Source organism: Cupressus sempervirens, chromosome 3, assembly GCF_028749045.1.
Source record: "Cupressus sempervirens isolate cs-2001-9-10 chromosome 3, ASM2874904v1, whole genome shotgun sequence".
Classification (NCBI taxonomy): Eukaryota; Viridiplantae; Streptophyta; class Pinopsida; order Cupressales; family Cupressaceae; genus Cupressus; species Cupressus sempervirens.
The window spans coordinates 235528314-235550724 of NC_143120.1; the positions used below are offsets into that span (position 1 = coordinate 235528314).

The window sequence follows — 22411 nt, forward strand, 5'->3', positions numbered from 1 at the left end:
ACTTATTTTTGCCTCGCGAAGTGCTATCACTACACTTATCAATCTCCAATCTTCAAGCTAGGGTAGGATTAACACTTATTTCTACCTTGCCGTTACTTTAGGATGGACTACACTTATCACTCCAATCTTCAACCTAGGGGTGGTCTAGCTTATTTCTACCTTTTCAAATGTCCTATCATGGATTCTACACTTATCAATCTCCAATTTTCAATTTATGATAGGATGATGAAGTGGTGGATGATGAATGCAAGAAGAACTAAAGGAAACAAAATTAGACAAGAACAAAAGAATAAATCCGCTTAAGGACCCCTTTCAACTCTAAATGAATTGAACTTATCTTTATCAATGGCCGAGTCTTCTTTTGGAATTTAGGATCAGACCTAAGAATTTCAAATCTCTTGCAAATCTTGATGCCCTAGCCGAAAAAATCAAAATTTGGCCCACTTGAAATTGTCCGTGCACATGCTACAAATCAGGCCTTATCACTTGTTTCCTTCACTACAAAAAAATCGTCCAACTTTAGGAGAATAAACGCAACCTCTAGAAGAACAACAAAACTCCACCCAAAAATCAGATAGGGCAAGGAGAAAATCACAACACTCTAGAAAATGTAAGATTAGACTTAAGCAATAACAAATCTGCCCTCCAACTTTGCAATTCTGAAAATGTTCTCCTTTGCCAAAAATAAATCGCCAAAATTGAAAATTTAGATCTGCCCTAGTTGGAAGAAATCGCCAAGAATGAGATTTTTGCCTTTAACATGGAAAATCGCCAATATAGAGTGCAGATCTGCCCCACAAAGAAAATCACCAAGCATGGGAGATCTCTATCATGAAGAAAATCGCCAAAAATAATGCCAATCTGCCCTTTCTAAAACTGTCAAACCCAATGAAAATCTGCTTTTGCAAGAAAATCGCCCAAGGAAAAATGCCAATTTTCTCTTTCAAAATTGTCCAAAAAAGATGAAATCTGCTCTTTAGTCTAAATCGCCAAGCACCATGAAGAGGAGGAATGAGGAATGAGGAGATAAGGAGAAAGGACTTTCTCTTGTACCCCATTTGCTTGCTATCCTTAGCTGGCCGAGTGGGACCCTGGGAGCAAAAAAAACATTAATTAGAACACCAATCTAGCCCCAATTAAATGCTTAGTTAAAAAAATAAAATTTGCAAAGATGAAATTTACTTTTTAAAAATTGCCGGTTAGACCAAGATTGCAAAAAATAAATAAATAAAGCCTTGTAGACGTTAAATGTTTCCATTTAATGATGATTTAGTAATTAATATATCGTTAAAAATCGGGTTTTGGCTAGCCAAAATTGATTTTATCAATTTTAAATTACTAATTTCTTTGAATATTTTAAAATCTTCAAGGCAATTTAACCCAAATCGATTTTGCTATGCAATTTTAATTTTTTTGACAAAAATAAATCATTTCTGTAGAGTCTAAAATCGATTTTCCTATTTGATTTCATCATCACAAAATTAATTTTCTCATCGAAAAAGTTCAAGATTTTCCAACAAACTTAAATCTAACAAAAATTGATTTTTTAAAAATTATTCAAATTTATACAATTATATCCAAATTTTCAAAAAAAAATCATCGAAGTACAAGATTTACAATTTTATCTTGCCAAGTGTTGTTCTTTGAAATTTGTTCGGCCTAAGGATGAAATTGGTCGTTCTAGAAAATCAAGTTGAAACTGGGTGAAAATAAATCTAACCCTCTCCCTCCTGGCCTGGAGGCGTCCAAGATTCAAAATTTTCTAAGATCGGAATTTTTTTGGACAACTTCAAAAATTATTGCCAATGCGATCGAAAAAAAGGGGGTCCCCAAAATTTTGGGGCGATGGTGTGAGAACCTCAAAATAGCGATAAAGTTTATTGTTAATCAATATTGTATAAAAGTTTCAAACTGATTATGTATTGAATTAAGCTTGATAAACAACAAGCTGATACTAAAAAAAAAAAAACAAATAAAAAAATCAGAAATCTTAAGGACCTTGTTTAAAAACCTAGTACTTGGGATACACAGGGGTATGGGTATGAGTACCCATGCAACCTTGATATTAAGTGACTAGATATGACTTAAATGACCATTATAAGGTAAATAGTATAATATTATTCTAATACCCTCCCATAATAGTCAGTTTATAAACTAATTAGTAGTTACCTTACAAGAGACTAAATTGGTAGGTCGTTTAGCCATGAATACATAGAAGGCTTCCCCGTTCTCATCAAAATACTCTGGAACATGAGTTTTCTATTGAAACCCTTCCATAACAGTCAGTTTATTAACTAATTAGTAGTTACCTTACAAGAGACTAAATTGGTAGGTTGTTTAGCCATGAATACATAGAAGGCTTCCGCATTCTCGTCAAAATACTCCAGAACATGAGTTTTCTATTGAGACCCTCCCTGCTATTGTAGAACTTCTTGACATAACCAAGTTTACCATAATTGTCCAACATGATGTTGGATAAAAAGCAATCCCTCCCCTTATCAGCTTCAGAAAACTCTACAATTCTGAAAATCAACGATTTTGCCAAAAATATTGAAAACAACACCCACCGAACACCAATAAACTTCAATTCAGTTGCTGGAACAATGATTTCCATTGAAAACTGAGGTATAACCCAACTGCAAGGCACAATTTTATGAAAAATCCTCACCATTTCAAGGGAAAATCTTAAAAAACCCCTGCTGTTTAACAAAAAATGTTAACAAAACCAACAAACCCGACAAAAAAACCCACAAATTTGGGGAAAATTTGAGCAAAACCCATTTTCAGAATATAGTAGTTGTAGTGAAAAACAATCAAGCAAAACCCACAAACTGTAACTTGTTTTAAAAAACAAACGCACAATTTTTTGTATGACAATCATTAAAAAAAGGAAAAAAACCCTCATGTTTTTTTTGGGAAAAAGACTCAGAAAACCTAGAAAGAAAAATCATGATTTTTTATGACAAACCACTGTAAAGAATGAAAAAAACCCCATCCACGAGTTTTTTGTGGAAAAACTACCAGCAAACGCTCTGATGATTTTTTGCGGGCAAAAGATTATAAAACCCCCTTCCTCTATGAGCAGATGCAAAAACCCTCAAATGTAGCAAACAAAACTTCCAGATAACACAATTTGAGATATAAAACCCTCGGGCTAATTTGGAAAGCTCTCAAAATTTACAAAGAAATATTCAAAATCTTAAGAGATTTGCAATTTCAAAAATCCTCATTTTTTAAATCTTTGATTTTTATTAAAAAATAGAAAAATAACTTTATAAGCTTTCAAGGATTCTCCACAAATTTTCATAAACAAATGTCAAAAACTTCTGGAGTTTAATTCCAGGTATTAAACTACAAATGCTAACCTATGGGTTGTGATACTATCAAATGATGATTGTTTGAATAAAAGTAGTTAGAAAGGAGAAGGAAATACAAAGACAATGTTTCTAAAAGAAACAGTTGTTAACTGAGAGTGAAAATATAATGATACTAATATTATGCAACTACAGATACACCAAGTGACCAAATACATTATGTGACTTAAATGACCATCATAAGGTAAATAGTATAATAGTATTCTAATACTACCTGTAAACATCCTCTAGATTCTAAATATAAAAAGATGGATTTTCATAGTCAGTCATCTGTTTCCAAATACGTTCCTCCACTTGAAGACATATTTCATATGATAGGGCTTTCAAAATGTTCACTTGATTTTAGGTCCAAGCAAATTTGCAGTTGACTAAACCATCAGTTTTTGGGTCTATAGCAAGAAACCTTCATAGAGTATTATCTTTCCCAGGAAAACAAGGATTGACCCATAACTGGAGTTGAAGGTAAGGTGGCCTCATCTATACAGGAAAATATTCCAGCCAGCTTGGGATTCCCAATTCTGTAATGATCAGGGAAGAACGAAGATTGGGAGCAGGATTGTATTTGTTCTGTTAGATTTGCTCCCTAGCTAGTCAAGCTTGGGTGATTAATTGGATTAGTATTACTTCATTGGTGGATATGGGTATTCTATATGTGGTTATTAAAGAACGTAATAAATTGAACAGGTGATACTATAGGTGTTTTATCATGATGGCTGCTGGAATTCGGCATTTTTTCACCCTGCTTGATTTGCTCATGTTCATCATATGATAGTGGATAGAGGATAAAGATTAGCGGATATGATTGATGACTATTCCCACTACGGGATAGATGATTAGTCTCTCATCCACTATAAATTGGTGGCATAATTTATCACTGCATTATCCTTTTATTATTGTGTCGTCCATCTTTTGATACAAACGACACAAACACTCATTCTAGTGGTGGCAAATTTGTACTCTTTAGATGTAACAAGTTCAAATCCCACTGGAGAGTAGGGCATGCATGTCTTGTTTGTAGCACATTTAGTTGCCTCCACAAAGTACGGGGTAGTCTCGTATTGCTGTCACCATATGTAGACCCAGAATCATATGGCTGGTATCATGGATTATAAAATGACTTTTCCATTTAATTTCCTTATCTCATATAATTGATTGAAATGTACTTATACCTTTGAAGGACATGTTCTTATTACCTATCCATGCCACGTTTATCCCATTTAAAATTTGGCTTTAGATCATAAGTTCATGCTAATCTAAGGATTCACTATATGTGTATCCATAATTTCACATCTTGGAGGATTTAATTCTTGAACGTATCATCCAACTGAGGCACTAGGTCGCAATTCAATTTTTTGAGACTTCTATTTCTCACCTAAAGGTGAATGCAATAGAAAAAATATATAGTTCAATAATGTTGATGTGTTTGAACAAGTTGAAAGTCCTCTTGTCAATTAATCTATAATGCTTTGTCCACAAAATTTTAGTCGATAGGCTTTTTGCGGGAACTTTGTTCTTGTAAAATTATTTTTTTGGCCGGAAAATTGTCAGCCCTTGCCGTTAACTATTTCCTGGCTTGTTTACATCTCACTCCACTTTTATTTCTTGTTTTTCTCTATTTATTCAACTTAATTAGGTATTATCTTGTAGTGACTTGCTGATTGCCAGTTTGACACATGACTTGTTCTACCTAGTGAACTTGATTCAGTGTTTTGGAATGGCTTTGTTTAGTTGTAAACATGGGTGTTTGTGTGCACTCACAAGGTTATCCAACAATACTCTCTTGTATAAATTGATCTCTTGATCACTATTAATAACAAGCAAATATTTTCCAAGTACTTCGTAATATGGTTTCATAGCCAATATTCTAAATTTTTTCGAAAATAATTATAATTTCTTAGTTGAAACTATTTTCCTTTTATTTTTGAAATTATTTTCATGCATATTTGCTTCCAAAACCTTTGGTTCGACTAGGGTTTTCCGCCAAAAAAATCGTGCCATTTTGTCTGTAACTCCCGTGATTTTTTCCGGTCTGCAAACTCACACCCTTCTATCTGCAACTAGCGCAACCGAACCCTCTGAAAATTGAGGGTTATTCCTTGTTGTTCATGTGGAGGACTGTTGGGCACCATTTCTCTGCAACTCATGCCTGGATTTTTCTGCCACTCGCATCCAAATTTCTTTGAGAATCATGTGTTTTCCATTTATTTTTTAAAAGTGGTCTTTTTTTGCTTGTTTGGAGGTGTACATTTTTTACAAATGTTTGCTGTTTATTCATGTCCAGATTTTGCTATTTTATCTACAGATTTGCCATTTTTCTAACCTTTTTTAAGCCAAAGTCTTTTTTGTTTGAAACTTTAAATTTCAATATCGGATCAAAATTTTATACAGATTTTTTTGGTAAGTTTTTTGAGAACTCAACAAGGTTGTCTATTTTTTCTAGGTGCCTCGATTTTTGTGCCTTGATTTTTGAGCTAGCAGATCTAGAATATGACAACATATTCCTTCTGGGTTTTTTGAACTTTCTTCTAAGTACCTATTTTTTCCCTGGGTCTTCCCTTTTTTGCCTCAAAATACATGCTTTCATAGATTTTCGCACTTTTCCACTGAAAAACTTGCAATGGCATCTCTGACTAATATTTTGCTCGAGGGAAATCGGAAGCTCAATGGTCACAATTATGGCATGTGGAAACAATGGATGCTAACCATCTTCGATTATCGTGACAGCGATAAGGTGGTTTTGGGTATGACAACTCGACCTACTCAAGCTGGTCCTGATCTAAGCAATCTTGTTTGTAATCCATAGAAAACAGCGCGAAGCACACTAAGCAGACTAAATTTTCTTTTTACGCCTTTTGACAGCTTTGTGCTTTGGATAAATTAGGCTTTAACCATTAAGGAAGGGTATTGCGATAATAGAGGGTTTCTAGTATCTTTGTTTAGTATCTAATGGTTATCTGTTGTAATCTCCTGTGTATATTTGAAAATTTCTAATATTTTAGTTTCCAGTTTCTAGTCTTTACAATTGTTTCCTTAGGAAATATTGTTCAGTCTCTTGCATAAATTGATCTCTTGATCATTGTTAATAACAAGCAAATATCTTCCAATTACTTTGTATTAAAGGAAAACTTTTCACAAATACAAGGGCACAGTCAACTTGTACCCACCTGTATTATGCAGTCTCCCTCTTTTCACTCTGACATGTGATTCTCTTGACTTACTGTAGTGGTGGCGCACAATCTGCTCATCTACTTCTGGGCACGAGTGCCATATGGTAGCCTTCCCTCCTCCATAGAAATATATATACAACGGCGACTCTCTTCAGCTGTATATGTGTACTGGCAGAGTGATGGGTAGGAGTTCGCAGAACCATGACACTTGCTGCCTTTGTCACCCTCATGCGATCCCCTTTGAACTCTTGGGTTTGCTAAATTTTTGGTGCTTGCTCGTTGCTTGTGCAATCCTCTTTGAACTCTTCGGTTTGCTAAATTTTTGGTGCTTGCTCGTTGCCTCAGCTGACTCAATCTTCTCATGACACTCTCAATACTACCCACGACAACTTTCTGTGCTATGTTCTCCATGGTGCTCCCTCACTGTCGGTTCCAATACCTTAGGACTGAACAGATAATACTATTGATGTAGGTGCTTATGCTTTCTTTCATTCTCGTCTCAACTTGCCTTGGTTACTCAAGCTGCTAATTTCGAACTTCCTTGTTCCATGATGGCAGCTAAATTCCCTGAATCAGTTTTCAGTGGTTCGAGCCCCAAGACCTTCCAGTGGAGGCATCGAGGCTGCTAGACTATTAGGATTTCATCCCACAGGCCCTTGTAACACTTAATTCGAAACCCAAGCTCTTGTTCCCATTCACAACAAGTCCAAATCTTTGCATACCCTTCTCTCCTCGCAGCCCCCTAAAAATCTTCCTCCTTGTCCTTAGCCTCTTCAGATTCCAAAATGCTCTTCCAGTATAACGGTTGCTGCCCGCATGCCAAATGTTTACCCGCCTGCATACGCTATCTCTGGTTTATACCTTGCTCGGTGACTCATCACTCCGCATCACTTCATCCACCTCAACTTAGAGCCGACACATCTCCACATAGGACAAACAACCTTATTGTCTTATCCTCTTCCATTGGCTATCTTTTTAAATATCCTTATCCTCTTATATTTATTTAGCTTAATTAGCTATCATCTCCACTGCTTTTTGTTTTTTTTGGTAGGTAAGAGGCCATGAGGCCCCCTATTATCTCCATTGTTAATCCTTGTTTTTGCCTTTATTTTTTTTACTTATATGGTTATTATTGGTTGTTTATTTAAAAGTTTATATATCTCTCTCTCTCTCTCTCTCTCTCTCTCTCTCTCTATAAATATATATATAAGGTCGGGGACCCATGCTCATATTGATATAAGGAAAACACCATACAAAGAAAACATTGTTAAAAACCAACTCCAGAATACCACAAAGGACTAGGGGCAAATCCAACCTAGACCAATTGTAACATGCTCATTCATCCACCTTATAAAGGACTTAGGGCAAAATGGTAGGCAAATATGCCTATTCCCCAACAAAGCCAAAGCATGTTATGGAAACTGAACAGAGCAAAATGCCCCCAAAGTACCCACCCCAAGACCTCAAATCCTCATGTTTGAGAACAACGCTTTAAGAGCCAATATTTCCACCATATTGGAGACCAGCATCTCCCAACCTAGCTGCTGAAACAGACCGAAGACTGAAAACTAGATGTCTTTATATGTGGCCTGCTATGAGAAGTGAAATAGAATTTCAGCTCTCACAATACCTGTGAGCACTTCCCCCAAAATACTGAAATCTGCTGCCTAAACCTCGCTAAGTCTGCTCTGGTAGCAGACCGCTTCATTATCTATACTTATAGTAAGTCAATTCTGCCCAATTCTAGTGCCATAAAGTTGCATCTTGAAATATCCCAAATGGATATTTGCTCTGCTGCTGCTATAATGTTTAATTATATAAATTATATTTTCCTGTAGATTTTTCTTTGATCTTATAGAGCTAGACAGAAGTTGCAGAAGGATGTTGTTTCTTTTTGTATTTTTCAGAATATAGGTATTACAATGAATAAATAACATTAACTGATAAAATAGAAGTGATAGAAATCATATGCAACAATACATACTAATCTAGAAATGATTTTAAAACCGTACTAACAGAGTCTAATTTATTTCAGAATAGTACCAATACAGATGTACTTCAAACAAGGTTGACGCCAGCTTAAGATGGGAACCCAACTACAGTCAAACAAGTTCAAATGATAAAGCCCAAGCTGCTGCAATTAAACAACTCCAGTCTACTGCAAATAAACACCCCAAAATTCCTCATGTGAGCTGCTATAAAGAAATGCTAGGGTGAATCAAAGTGGTTGCCTTCCCTAAAATTTCATTGTCTGCAAAGTGTAATTGCAATACTAGAAATCGATCCTCTGCCTTGATCAAACTGTATGCATAAGAACCTCAAATCATATCTTGTTGAGGGCTACGTCCCAACAAATCTGGTCTCAGCACTAGGGTTTCTGTCCTAGGTGAGGAATGCTCTTCCAGAGCAACGACGTCCAAAATGGGTTGACAAAATGATATATGATACTCACCTTTAGGTTGCCTTCTCATTTTATCCCCTCTCCAAGGCAATTCGAACTTTAAAAGAACCCTAAAGTGGAATTCATTTGAATTTTATAATATAACATTATTTTCCCCAATAAAGCCGTCCAAATAGAAAGAAATCATTACTTTATTAATGACAAATAGCTCCAAGCATCAAATAGGTCCCGGTAAGTGATAATCAAATAGTAGATACTGAGCTCTTTCCAACAAGCTATCACACATGGGCAAATTTATTTAGATGAAGCCAAAAAACTCCTTGTTACTCCAAAATGACTTTATTTAAATTATTAAAATGCTAACTTAGGAGATTATTTGAATATATTAAAATAGTTCCCAAGTAGTTAAAGAACAACCCAAACATCTCCAAAACATGAAATTGAGTTTGTCGCTTCCCAACTGGCAGTCTCAAGTGACTGATGTTGGACAACCTGGGCCAACTGGCAGTCTCACCCTCAAATGTAGGGATACTCCTAAAAAATAGGGAACACACCCAAATCTCCTGAAATTGAGACCAGGGGGTGATCTCATAGAACCTCAACTCTGGAAAATGTCAACCTTCTAAAAGGTAGGAATCTCCTACAATCAAGGAAATGCCTTCTAAAAAGTAGGAGATTGAGTCTGTGACTCTGAAATTGAGTACTAATGAATCTCCTCTGTTGTGTGCATCTTCAGAGTGTGTGAGTGAAGTGGGAGTTCTTCCTAAAAATTAGGAGATGCGTCCAATGTCTCCAAAATGTCCCCAGTGGTCTTTGGAAGCCTCCTAGACAACTCCCAATCAGTCCCTAATAATTAGGGATCCTTCTTAAATTTTAGAAACCTGTTGTTGATTGCCCAAACCAGCCTAAAAAGCTCATGTCTGGGTCTATATGCCCTATATGAGTCCCCTACACACTCTATTGGCCTATGGGAACTCTAGTGGTAGGCCAATCTATGAACAAATGTCTGTCATCCTAGAAAGGGGACATTACAAATCCTCAACAGAAATGTAGCACTTGACGATGTTGGTCTGTTAGGCATTGCTCAAAGTTTATTTGATCAGATTATATACTACTGTTACAGCAGAATAGTTTCGTTGCCTTGACCCTCTTTATCAAATTTAACTATAACGTCAACTTCCAGGCCTCAGCTTGATATGCTGCTGCAAGCTTACCAACAGTTACCTCCAAAGACAATGTTCTGGAACATGGGGACTGACTAATCCTCTCCCGAATCTCGGCTTCATCTAGTTCCAGACCACCCTGTTCACTATTTGTGCCCATATTTTGGCGAACCAATTAGCTAACCCATTTGCTTCTTGACAGCAATGGCTTACCTGGTGTTCTTGGAATCTTGGAAGAAGTCTCCGCACTTCACTCAGAACATATTGTAACTGACTGGATTAAGAGAAGACAAGGTTGAAGTAACCAACTGGGAATCTCCTTCTATGTGGATGTGTGAGATCCCAATTTTCAATGCTGGCTTAATCCCTACCAGAAGAGCCCTAACATCGGCTCTTAATCCTTGTATTGCCATCAGCTATTCTAGCATCCCTGATAACACACCCAACACCTGATCTACCTCGATTACCTTTGGAGGCACCATCAAAGTTCTTTTTTGCCATCTGCTTGCTATGAGGTATCCACTTAGCCTTCTTCCTGTGAACTGCTGAAGGAACTGTTCCAATCAAGACCCCTTTAAAAGGAATAACTACCAATTTCCAGTTATTGAAAATTAAATTTTCTGATGAAGAAAATAGAGATGAGAGGTTCTTGCACTTCCTAGTATATGCATTTAGATTCTCCGAAATTGATTTCTCAATCAAGTTCCAAACTTGGTCCCCTGAGAGGCTTATCGTGTAAAGATCCTTTTGTTTCTCTTCGACCAAATCCCTTACACCACAGCTGCAGGAGCTATTCTTCACATTTGTAAGAAAAAAGACCCCTTGTTGAGTAAAGGCCATCCTTGTAGAAGTTGAGACAGTGATTTTGCGAAGGGACCACACCATCCCAACTTATTTACAAGATTCAACCAGCACCTATGTGCAAAGGCGCAACTAACCAACAAGTGATCAGCATCCTCCTGAACTTTCCCACATAGGATGCACATAAAACTATTTGCAATGCCCATCTTTGAAAGCCTATCTGAAGCAGGAATCCTATTCTGAACTGCCAACCATAAGAACGCCCCACCCTTTGGAAGGACTGCATTATGCCAACAGAACTTAAATTCTCTTCTCCTGAAAACAGACCCGTAATCCATCAAACTCTGGAACCCTGCCTTTACTGAATAATTCCCATTGTCACTTTTTGTCCAGATCAGCCTTTCTGGTTCATCATTGATGAATACTATCCTCTTTTCGAACTCCTTTAAAAGCTGGCCCTTGACTGCTGGAGAGATTGGCAGATTTGAAAAGTCCTTCCATTTCCCATGACCAACCCCAGCTGAGGAGTCCCAATAATCTGCAACTTTAGAGCCCCATAACTTTCAAAAGTGGCCTGAACTTTATCAAACTTACCGTTGGCATTAAGAGGAGGTAGAGCATTCCACTAGTCAGACCAGAACAAGGCTCTGTTCCCTGAATTCACTTCCCATGACAAGCATGGTAGAAGAACTGATCTGCAGTTGCTCATAAAATTCCACGTAGCAGATCCACTTGGAAGATTTCTCATGGTGAAGATTCTTTCTGGATCATCCGAGTCTAGATATTTAGCTCTTAAAACCTGACCATATTGCAGAAGGATTTGAATAGAGTTTCCACACCAAGTTGGCACCTAGGCTAATATTCCTAGCCAAAAGGTTGTGAATGCCTGCTCCACCACTATCTTTATGAAGGCACATATAATCCCAGGAAACTAGAACTACCTTTTTCTTGCTGTCTAAATTTTTCTGCCAAATGAAATCTCGAAGACACTTTTTTAAGGACAGCAGAAAGCTTCGTGGTGCTAAAAGGACTGACATAATATAATTGAGGATAGAACTTAGAACAGATTTAACAAGAAGAATCCAAGCAGCCAGGGACAACCATCTAGCTTTCCATGACGCAATTTTGTCCATGATTGAATTAAGGATCCCTGACCAGAAGGAAGCTTTACACCCACCTTGAATGAATGGGATCCCCAAGTACTTACAAGGGGTGATCGCTACCGAAAAGCCTAGCAGCCATTAAATGACCCTCTTCACTTGGTCTTTGACATTGAAAAAGAATGTCATTGACTTGGACAGATTCAGTTTTTGCCCGGATGCCTCAGAATATTCTTGAAGAGTTTCCTTGATAACCATGGCTTCCTTAATGGATCCCTTCCCAAACAAGAGCGAGTCATCAGCAAATAAATTATGAGTTAAGGATAAATTAGACTGCTGGAAGGTAAAACCTTCCATAAAACCAACTCCTTTGATACAAGTCTACTCGATCCTTCTGCCAACAAAATAAACAAGGAGACAAAGAATACCCCTGCCTAAGTCCTTAAGATGCTGAGAAAAAACCAACTGGGAAGCCATTTATGAGGACTAACAATTTAGCCCCAGAAATGCATGCCATAAACCACTTAATCCACTTTCTATGAAAACCAAAGATTTCTAAAACTGCTCTTAAAAAGTCCCAACTCCCCCTGTCGTACGCCTTCATCATATCTAGCTTAAGAACCATGGAAGGGGAGCCCTCTGCCCTGATAGAATGAAGAACTTCATGAGCCACCAAAGCTCCCTCTGTTGTTTCTCTACCTGGGACAAATTCCCCTTGCTGTTCTGAGATGATGAGAGGAATAATCTCAGCCAGCCTAATCGAAATTGCCTTTCTAAAGATCTTATAAATTGTGTTGGTCTGAAGTTAGCAAAGGAGTTAGGATGTTCCTTTTTAGGGATGAGGGTAATGAAGTTACTGTTGAATTGCCCCAACTTGTTGGTATGACTCCTGGATTCCTCTACTACCAATAGTATCTCTCTCCCCAAGAAGTGCCAACATTTTTGAAAGAATACAGTGAATCCATCCGGGCCTGGAGCCTTATCAGCAGACATACCAAAAACAACCTTCTTAATTTCTTCTAGAGAAAAAGGTCATCTAATTTTAGAAGATTTCAAAGGAGACAGCTTTATTGCAGATGTAATCTTCCTTATTAAAAACAATGCCCAACTCATCCTTAATCTGGAAAATGGCATTACGATGCCTTCTTACTTTAGCCAAAGCATGAAAAAACCGAGTATTTCTATCCCCCTCAGCTAACCAGAGCTCCTTGGATTGTTGTCTCCAATGCATTTCCTCCCTAAGCATCATCTCATCCAATTTGTCTCTTAACTCTTTTTGAATATCATACACTTCTGAAGTAAGGTCATTGACCATCACGTATTCATTCCATTGCTGCTGTAGGGCCTGGAGCCTTTTTATTCTTGGAAAATGCCCCCAAAGTTGTTGGCATTCTAATCCTTAATTTTCTCTTAATATGCTCCAACTCTTTTGCCAGTTGGAACATCCTTGACCCTTCAACATATGGGCTGTTCGACCACCATAGAGAGAGCCAAGGCAAGAATTTTTTATCAGTGAACAACTTTGGTTCAATCTTGAAATATTGCTTCGGTTTTTTGACTTTACTTCCGGGCTGTATTTTCAGGTCTACTAGAAGATGATCTGAACCAGTGAAAGGGAGAATAGAGGAGGGACAACAACCTTGGTCCAAAACCCAGTGAGTATTCAGAAAAAACCTGTCCAGCCTAACTCCTACATGTTGACATCCTTTCCGCCTATAGACCATGTGACAATCCTGTTAAGAGGCTTACAGTCCAACAATGCATTATCATTCACAAAATCACTGAAATCTTGTGTCACTTTGGGGGATGGTTGCATGCCCCTAACCTTATCCATCACGCCCAGAGTTGCATTAAAATCACTACCTATAATGACCTTGGAATTCCCCAAATCTTGCAGGAGATCTGATAGATAGCCCCAAAGTCTCTTTCCGTACCACCGAGGTAGGTCCATACACATTAATGAGAGCAAAGTTCGGACTGAAGCAAGACGCACTCAGAGCAATCCAATTTGCCGCCACACTAACTGGCTGAATCTGACAACTAGTATGCTTCCAAGCCACAACAAGACCTCCTAACATACCATTCGCAGGAGAAGCTACATACTGCCAATCCTTCCATAAACTTCTCACCCTCTTCCAATGAAATCTTAGTTTCTGCACCTGCTCTTAGAATCTGTAACTTGATGAGACAGGCTTTGTTAGAGGCATTTAAGCCTCTAACATTCCATGAAATAACCCTCATTGTTGCCTCGGAGCCATTTGCTCTCCTTCCGGTTACTAACTGTTTAGAAATTAAGGTTGTTGCGTCATCCTTACACTTCCTGGGAGTCTTACCAAAATCAAGGGTTAATTGCACCCTTGCTGCCACTTTGTTAATTGTTTTCTGAGACTTAGACGGTCTTCCCCTAGATCTTTTACTCAGATACAAATCCCAATCAGAAAGCGTCTGCCTCAGACTGAGAAATGGAACAACCCATTGGAGAGGCAATACCTTCCTGATTATTAAGAATCTCCTTCTTAGAATCTGACAAGTCCTCGAGCTGAACTCCCTTTTCCTTTGCAATCTTTTCTATCTCTTCTTCCGCTACTTGGAAAATCATGTTGTCCACAAAATGCTCTAGACGTTCCACTGTTAGCCCTTTTGGGTGGAGATTCTCAATGTCCGAATGAGAAAAGATGGCATCAGAGATTATATTAGCAGAATCTTCCTGTGAGACTGAGGGCTTCCCTCAACCCACCTTCTGAGGGCAATTGTTGACTACCTTCTGTTGATTCTCCACTCGAACCTCCATCCTCAAAGGATGAGACCTGATTGAGGAGACTGGATATGCCGGAGAGAGCTCATTGACATGTAAAGCTCGAAATGTTTGATCAATATCCCCAAGTGAGACATCTGAAGGAAGATGATGAGGTACCTTATAAAATTTGCCATTCTCATGAGATAAAACCTTCGATGGAACTTTAGGAAGATTCGATTCTTGACAGAGGATAGGAGATTCTCAAATCGCTGCTACACTTTGGACCAATTCACCCCCTTTGCAATCAGGCTTAGGACTCCAACAAACATCTTATCCACTATGTCTGGTTACCAAAGGAGTCTCAGCCATAACCCATAGTTGCTTGAGTGAATCTACAGACGCCATGGGAAAAGAAGCTGAAGATTCTCCAGCCCTATGAGGCTGCAGGGGCACCTTGGGGACCACACAGCGACTGGGGGATTCATCCTCTGCTCTCGATGGATACCCACATGCACCTGCTGGAAGTCCCCCCCTGTCCCCAATTTTCCCCTCCCTGCAACATTTACACTGTTCTGGAAGGGACACTGGATCTGGGCACACCCTATCAGCACTGTCATCACTCCACCTCAATGACAAGTAAGGTGACCTAATCTCCCCTGCCTCTCCTTCAGCTTCACCAGATAAAACCACTTTATCTGGCCATTGCTTCTTTTCTCTCGAGATACATATCCTTACTGAGGAGTTACAATGTTCAAAAGAAGCTAGATCTAGACAAAAAAAAAATCCCCAGCGCATTCCCTAAGATTTCCATAATTTCAATTTCCTTGAATTCAAAGGGCAGAGAGGGCAACGAGAGCCCAATAGGAAAGAAAGGAATCTGGAATTTTGATAGAATGAATGGAGGATGCCATATATGGGTGAAAATCCCCTTACCTAGTGTGAATGTGGTCCCTCGCTTGCTTGCATTCAAAGATAACGATGAAAAAACCTCCCCTTTCTAAGGATCCCTCCTAGTTTTGGTTCACCCAAGATACCAGGAGCTAGTGTGGAGGCTCCCTGTCCAGAATCTTCCATATCAATGCCCAAGATTTGAGATATGAAGCAGGAGGATCCAACAGCCCTTGTGGAATATCTACAACGACCTTTTCTCTACTATGATGCCGGCTTGGGCCTTTAATGAAACTTTGTCTGGCCCTGACTCTTTTTGGCACCTCGACTGGATCTGTTTTTTATGAATTTGGAATGAAGGCAGCTCCATGAACTGGAATGGAATTGAGGAAAGTAAGGGGAACTGGACGAGGAGATTCAGATCAACAGATGTCAAAAACTGGTTTTAGTTTGGAGGATTTGTGGGAGTCCATTGAACATTTCAGGAATCTATTATGCTGAGACTGGGTCTTCTCCCGAACGAATAGTCTGATCTGGTTCTTTGTTGAAGACCTAATCTTTTATCTTATCATCTAAAACATTGGAATCCAGTCTGTTGTTTTCTCTGTCGTGAAAGTGCAAATTTCTTCTGCCTACCTTGCCATACCAGTCTTCACTGTTGTGATGTTCCACCATTTCCTTACTATGATTTAATCTATTCACATAAGATTTTATTTATTTTATGAATTTTTCTTGTTGAAATACTGTAGCACTCTTCCCAAATAACTTTCTTTTCCGACAATGATTTAAAGAAATTAACAAACAATTTTGAAATTTGAAATAACAAGTTAATCTCTTTATTTTTTTGACTAATTTAAATACAATATTTTAAAAATATCATCTTATGATTTTATTTATAATTTTAGTTTGATTTTTAAATTGATTTAGGTTATAGTTTTTAAATTATTTTAATTTATTTTTTAGATCAGTTTAGTTTTTCACTTTTAATATTAATTTTTAAGTTTTTATTATATATTTAGCCAATAACATATTTGTGGGGGGAGTTGCTATTTTTTCAATATTTTTTTTTTGTATTTCGCCTATTAATTTTTCATAGATCTTTTTTTTATGGAGTTTTTTTTTTAAACTAATTATTTTATTCATATATGATCAATTGAATATATAAATAACATTTCATAATCTATTTAAAATATTTTTTATTTAAATTTTACAATTATTAATAATCTAATTTATTCACATAAGATGTATTTAAAAGTAAATTTTATTATCAAATATTATCAGCTAAGCACAAAAGTGTGCAACTGCTAGTTTGTAATCATTTTGTGCTCATTGCAATGATTGACTTCTAAATAAAAAATATTTCTTAGTCTATTTAAAATATTTTTTATTAAAATTTAAAATTATTAATAATTTAATTAATTAGCATAAGATTGTATTTAAAAAATTAATTTTATTATCAAATACTATCGGCTTATTGTTTCAAGCACAAAAGTGTGGAAATTGCTAGTTTGTAATCATTTTGTGCTAGTTATAATTTTAGTTTGATTTTTAAAATTGATTTAGGTTTTAGTTTTTTGATTTTTTAATTTATATTTTAGATTAGTATAGTTTTTCACTTTAAATATTAGTTTTTAGTGATAATTTATTCGCATAAGATTGTATTTAAAATAATAATTTCATTATCAAATACTATCTGCTTATCGCTGCAAGCACAAAATTGTGCAATTGCTGGTGTGTAATAATTTCGTGCTCATTGCAATTATTGACTTTAATATTGTCAGTAAGCATGGTATTCTATTATGTCTTTTCTTGGTATACTCGAATAGAAAAATAATTTTGCATGCTGTATTTCCGACTGAGTACATGTTTGTATGGATTTTATTAGTTGACAAGCTCAATAATGGTAGGGACTGTTGTGCTTGGTACAAGTTGCAGTCACTTTCAAATGTTTGTCCACTTAGCACTGTCTCTTTGTGAATATCTGTGTGTGTGATAATTGGAAGGGGATCAGGCTTCTTATTCTCCCGAGCTATTAATATTGTACATGGATAATAAGTGTGATTTTTTGTTTTATATGTTGTCATTAGTGTTTTCTATATTTATCTGGTTTGATTGAGTTGTTATACTCAAATTTCCTCTTCATTCTCTTTTTCATTTTGTTTGTTTACAGGATGCATAGACAGCCAGAGCATGTTATGAATTTCTTGCTTGCAGAAATGGGGACAAGCGGCTCTCTAGATGGACAGCAGCGACTAGTTATCAAGGGAAGATTTGCTCCAAAGAATTTTGAGGGAATTCTACGACGGTATATCAGTAAGTGTTTTCCTTCTGTGATGAAGGAAAAAGAGACATTCTATCTGCTGAAGTAAATGAGGAACTTCAATTTTTTATTTAGAAATTGACAAATTGCGCTTGCCACATTCTTTTAAAGCTTAGTTTTCTTGCATTCACATTAGATCTTTTATTAATTTTTAGTTTTCTTCATAAGCTTTTGGCGATTTAAAATTTAAATAAAGGAAAATGCCTTTATGGTTTACCTGCTTGTTCCTTTATCTTAAATGATAAATTCATGTACAGAAGATTTCTTTCTTATACTTTTCTCAAGCCTCTGATATTTAGTCCCACGAATTGTTTAATTCAGGACAATCGAAGTTTCAAATTTATTTCAACATATATTCTGGCGATGTTCTGCAGGGACTCACTTTGATCAATGTGTCCCCTCTTCAAACCTTGATTGCCATCCGCACTCTCACCCACATTCACGGGCTGAAGCTGCCCTCTAACCATTGATCTGCTATCCTCACCTACAAGCACATTAGACTTGTGCGGTGTTACTTTCCTGACTCCTCCCCTTGTGTTCCTTACTGGTCCCCTGTTGCAGACATGTTTTTCCACAGTGGATTTCACTTTCTCCCATCCCTCCTCCACCTTTAGCAACTGGACCCATGGCGGGTAAGAGGACGACCATATGATAAGTGGCCGGATTGGAGAACCACCCGCACCCACCATTCGCCATGGACCATTGCCCATGTCCAGATCCTTACCCAGAACAACACGTTCAATTATGTCCTCCATCCAACCCGCCCACTGAGCTCCAGACATTCTTGAGCTATATTCCTCACTTCCTCCTTGCTCTAACCCACCATTAAACCCATTGCCAAAAACAGAGAAGCCACCTCAGAATTGGACTGCGACTGCTAGGCGTCATCCAAATACTCTGGCCCAAAATTTCAATCTGACAGCCTCCTTAGACTCTTTATCCTGTATCTTAAAAACATTGCCAATCTTTCTTCCCGAAATCTGCCCATGAAAGCCAGGAATCTGCCTGTCAGTTTTAAAGCAGAAATTGGCCTCCAATTTCTCCTCCACAGTGTCGAGGAAACACCACTGTGTTATGCAGAGCTACCACTTCGTTATACCTCCTCGGAACTCTTCAGAAACCCGGAAAGAAAAGCTCTTAAATCAATGCTAAATCATGTCTTGATGAAGTTCTCACATGCACAGCTGCCCAAATGTACCAAGTCGAATCCATCCTCTCCACCTCCAAATCTGCCATCATTAATCGGCATTCGCTTTGAAGGATAGGCATTAATGATAAGGTGTCAAACATAACATTGATGCACTTTTTAAACTTAAATCTCCAAGTTGATGAATCGGAAATCCTCAAAAATTTTAAATTTATCTTCCAACGAACGTGAGGCCCCAATATTTGCCAATCTATATGCTATGTCATTTGCTTCTCTATAGGCGTGTCAACCTCTGCTGAAAGGGCTCTGACCTGTTTAACATATTTATCCAACTGCCATGTGTCCAATTGGCCTTTCAATAAACCATTTACCACAATCTAAGAATCACCTTCTAGTTGGAGTTTTTTGAAACCCAACTTGATTCCCATTAAGACTGCCTCTACTACTGCTTGGTATTCTGCCGCATTATTCATTCCATCTGGCAACCTCTTAGCCCCTAAGGCAATCACATTCCCTTTCTCATCTCTTGCTACATAACCACACCCCAAGACAATTCTATATGTAACATTCATTAATGGCTCCTCTCAATATAGAATAGTAGGGGATTACGATATAGAATAGTAGGGCTATGCAGAGGTTTCTCTCACTAAACCTACCTACTGGGTTGCCTTTGGAAGCACAGTCCAAATTGATCTTCATCCATCCTTTTTCCGGGAGGGGGCACCAAACACACTTGTCTTGCCTGATGGAAGGATCAACCCTTGCTAACCCATTAACGGGTTGAGTGAAATGTCATTTTCACAAAGTATCAAAGATAGAAAATAAAGAAAAGAAAGATGTAGTTTTAACAACTTCAGTAATAATTAATTGTTCCACTGCTGATGTTTTCTTGAAGCATATATAAGTGTAAGAGTTTGCTAATGAAGCATCTTATGTTTTTCCTGCATTTTTCGGATAATGATTATAGCCTTAGTATGCTGTTGAAGGAGATTATAAAAATCAATAAAGTTTGGTTACAATTATAAGCAGTATTTTTCTGTTGGATCAGTTGCGGGACACCATGTGGCTCCACTCTCTTTCTAAATTAGATTTCACCAGTTATAAAGAAATTTATGCTGTCAATTGCAGTAGACTATATATATATATATATATATATATATATCATGTGTTAGCTTCGTGAGAAAGAGAGCAATCTTGATGCATTATACTCTTTTGCCAAGTATGGCTGTTTGGTCAATTTCTGAAAACATTAGTCTTTTGAATCTGAGGTCTCTGGCTGTATATTGAAGCCTTCATATGAACTAGAATATTCAGTGAAATCCAGGGTAAAAGTCATTTTCATCTGCTCTAATTTAGTTATTGACTGATCCTATAATCGACATAATGAGTTGTAAAATTATGTGGGAAGATTGTGTGCTGCAGAATTCTTATAGTTTTTACATGTTACTTCTGAAGAGTGTTTCAGCCATTGAATCCCAACTTTCTGCATCTCCTATAATTTGAGATCTATAAGAAGCTGTTATGTAGAGCCTAGCATCGCTTATCACTTGGTTTAGAAAGAAAACCAAACTCAGATAAATTTTGAGAAAAACTACTCATGCTTGTTTGAAAGATGAGCAAAGCTTATTCTAGAGCAAAGCATGAATCTATGTACAGACCATTTTGTATTTGTTTGGGATCTGTATGGGCTTTTATTTTTGGCACTGATCGTACTAATTTGAATCTTTTGCCGTGCAGATGAATATGTGATATGCAATGGTTGTAAGAGTCCTGATACCATCCTTTCAAAGGAAAATCGGCTTTTCTTCCTTCGCTGTGAGCAGGTAACTTAGTACCATTTTTTGTCGGTGTTTCCAATTAGTTCCAAGACACCAATATGTGAGGAATATTATATGCGGCTTTGAGTCTATATTTTAGTGATTTAAGTAAAAAGCCTATATATTTTGTGAAAAGCCAATCCTGCATAAGTCCTTTTTTGCCTGTGAATTTTTTGTCCTGTACACTGTCATTTTCTTGAATAGACTGTGCTTTCTGCAATTGTGAATCACCAAGGGGCTGGTATTCCATCATCTCATGTCTTTTCACATTAGTAATTGAATGTTGTGCTGGGTTGATTTAGTCTTTGGCAATTAAAATATTCAGAATTTGTTCTTTATCTGCCATCAAACAACTTTGAACGATGCATCTCGTATGATACTATTATTTCCCTGTGTATCATTGTAAACAATCTTGATGGGAAAGAGAGAGGGCGAGAGGGAGGGTTGCATATTGACATAACTGATAGCAAAATAATTGCCTGACACTTATTTCTCACCATTTGAATGCTACTTGGATACATGCAAAGGGAGAGTTTAATCTGATTATTTTGTTATGCATCTTAATTGCTTTAATGCAATTTAATTTCACTGTTTCGGTGGAAGTATATTTGGCTTGTTATCCAGTAGCTATTGTTTTAGTATTGTAGGTACAGAGCCTTTGTGAGTGGATATTTTTATGATTGCTACAAATTTTATAATAGATTAAACAGGACAATGGAGGCATGCTGATTGTTGATTCCTTGTGTTTATTATGTCTATACAGTGTGGATGCTCACGCTCTGTAGCACCCATCAAAGCTGGCTTTGTTGCTCGTGTTGCACGTCGTAAAGCAGGGACATAAAGCTGAAGTTTGGAGTCTTAGAATACTTTTGCAATCTCATGACAAGTGGTGGATTATCTTCATGTCGAATTTATTCATGGAAATTGTTTATATGGTTAATTATTGTAGTTCTGACATGCTTTATTATGAACATGGTCATAAAATGTCTGTTGACAATGTCAAATTCCTGTTGAATCATTTGACTGCTGTTTAAAATCTCTTCTGGGTGAAGAGTTATTTCATATTTATTTGAACTGTTCATGCTTTCTTAGTTTTCTGAAACCTTTTATAAAAAGTAAATTCAGTTTGCTTTCCCCACTTGCAATTAAATTCATTCACAAATTGTGAACGTTGTGCCCATAAGATTAAATGACATGCAATGGAACCTTGTGCATGTTCTCGTGAAATTGGTACAGAATATTTGAATTGTGAATGTAAGGACGTTGAATGTCTCAATTCAAAACTACTGCCTCTACTACCTTTTCTCCAGTTCAATAGTTAGTTTTTCCAAACATGCTTAAGGCCTCATTGAGTTAGGATCAGAGTCGGGAATATTTATTAGCTAGAAAACATAAAAAATGTCTGTTTAAACTGCTAGTTGGTTTGGGGATTTAATGGCAGATTTTATTTTAGCTTGTTTGCTATCACAGTGATTTGTTTCTGGATTTGATTGTGT

General features: G+C 37.2%; 1 protein-coding gene across 6 annotated transcripts in view; it reads left to right on the top strand.

The window, feature by feature from the left end:
- LOC149565721 (eukaryotic translation initiation factor 2 subunit beta-like) overlaps positions 1-22049 on the top strand; it is a 76214-nt gene extending 54165 nt beyond the window's left edge. For all 6 annotated transcript variants that reach the window (XM_089819216.1, XM_089819214.1, XM_089819217.1 and 3 more), the window contains exons 9-11: positions 17802-17944; positions 20836-20921; positions 21679-22049. In XM_089819216.1, coding sequence (XP_089675342.1) covers positions 17802-17944; positions 20836-20921; positions 21679-21756 — 307 coding nt within the window. In that variant the 3' untranslated portion in view covers positions 21757-22049. The remainder of the gene's footprint in view (positions 1-17801; positions 17945-20835; positions 20922-21678) is intronic.
- The last annotated feature ends 362 nt before the right edge of the window (positions 22050-22411 follow it).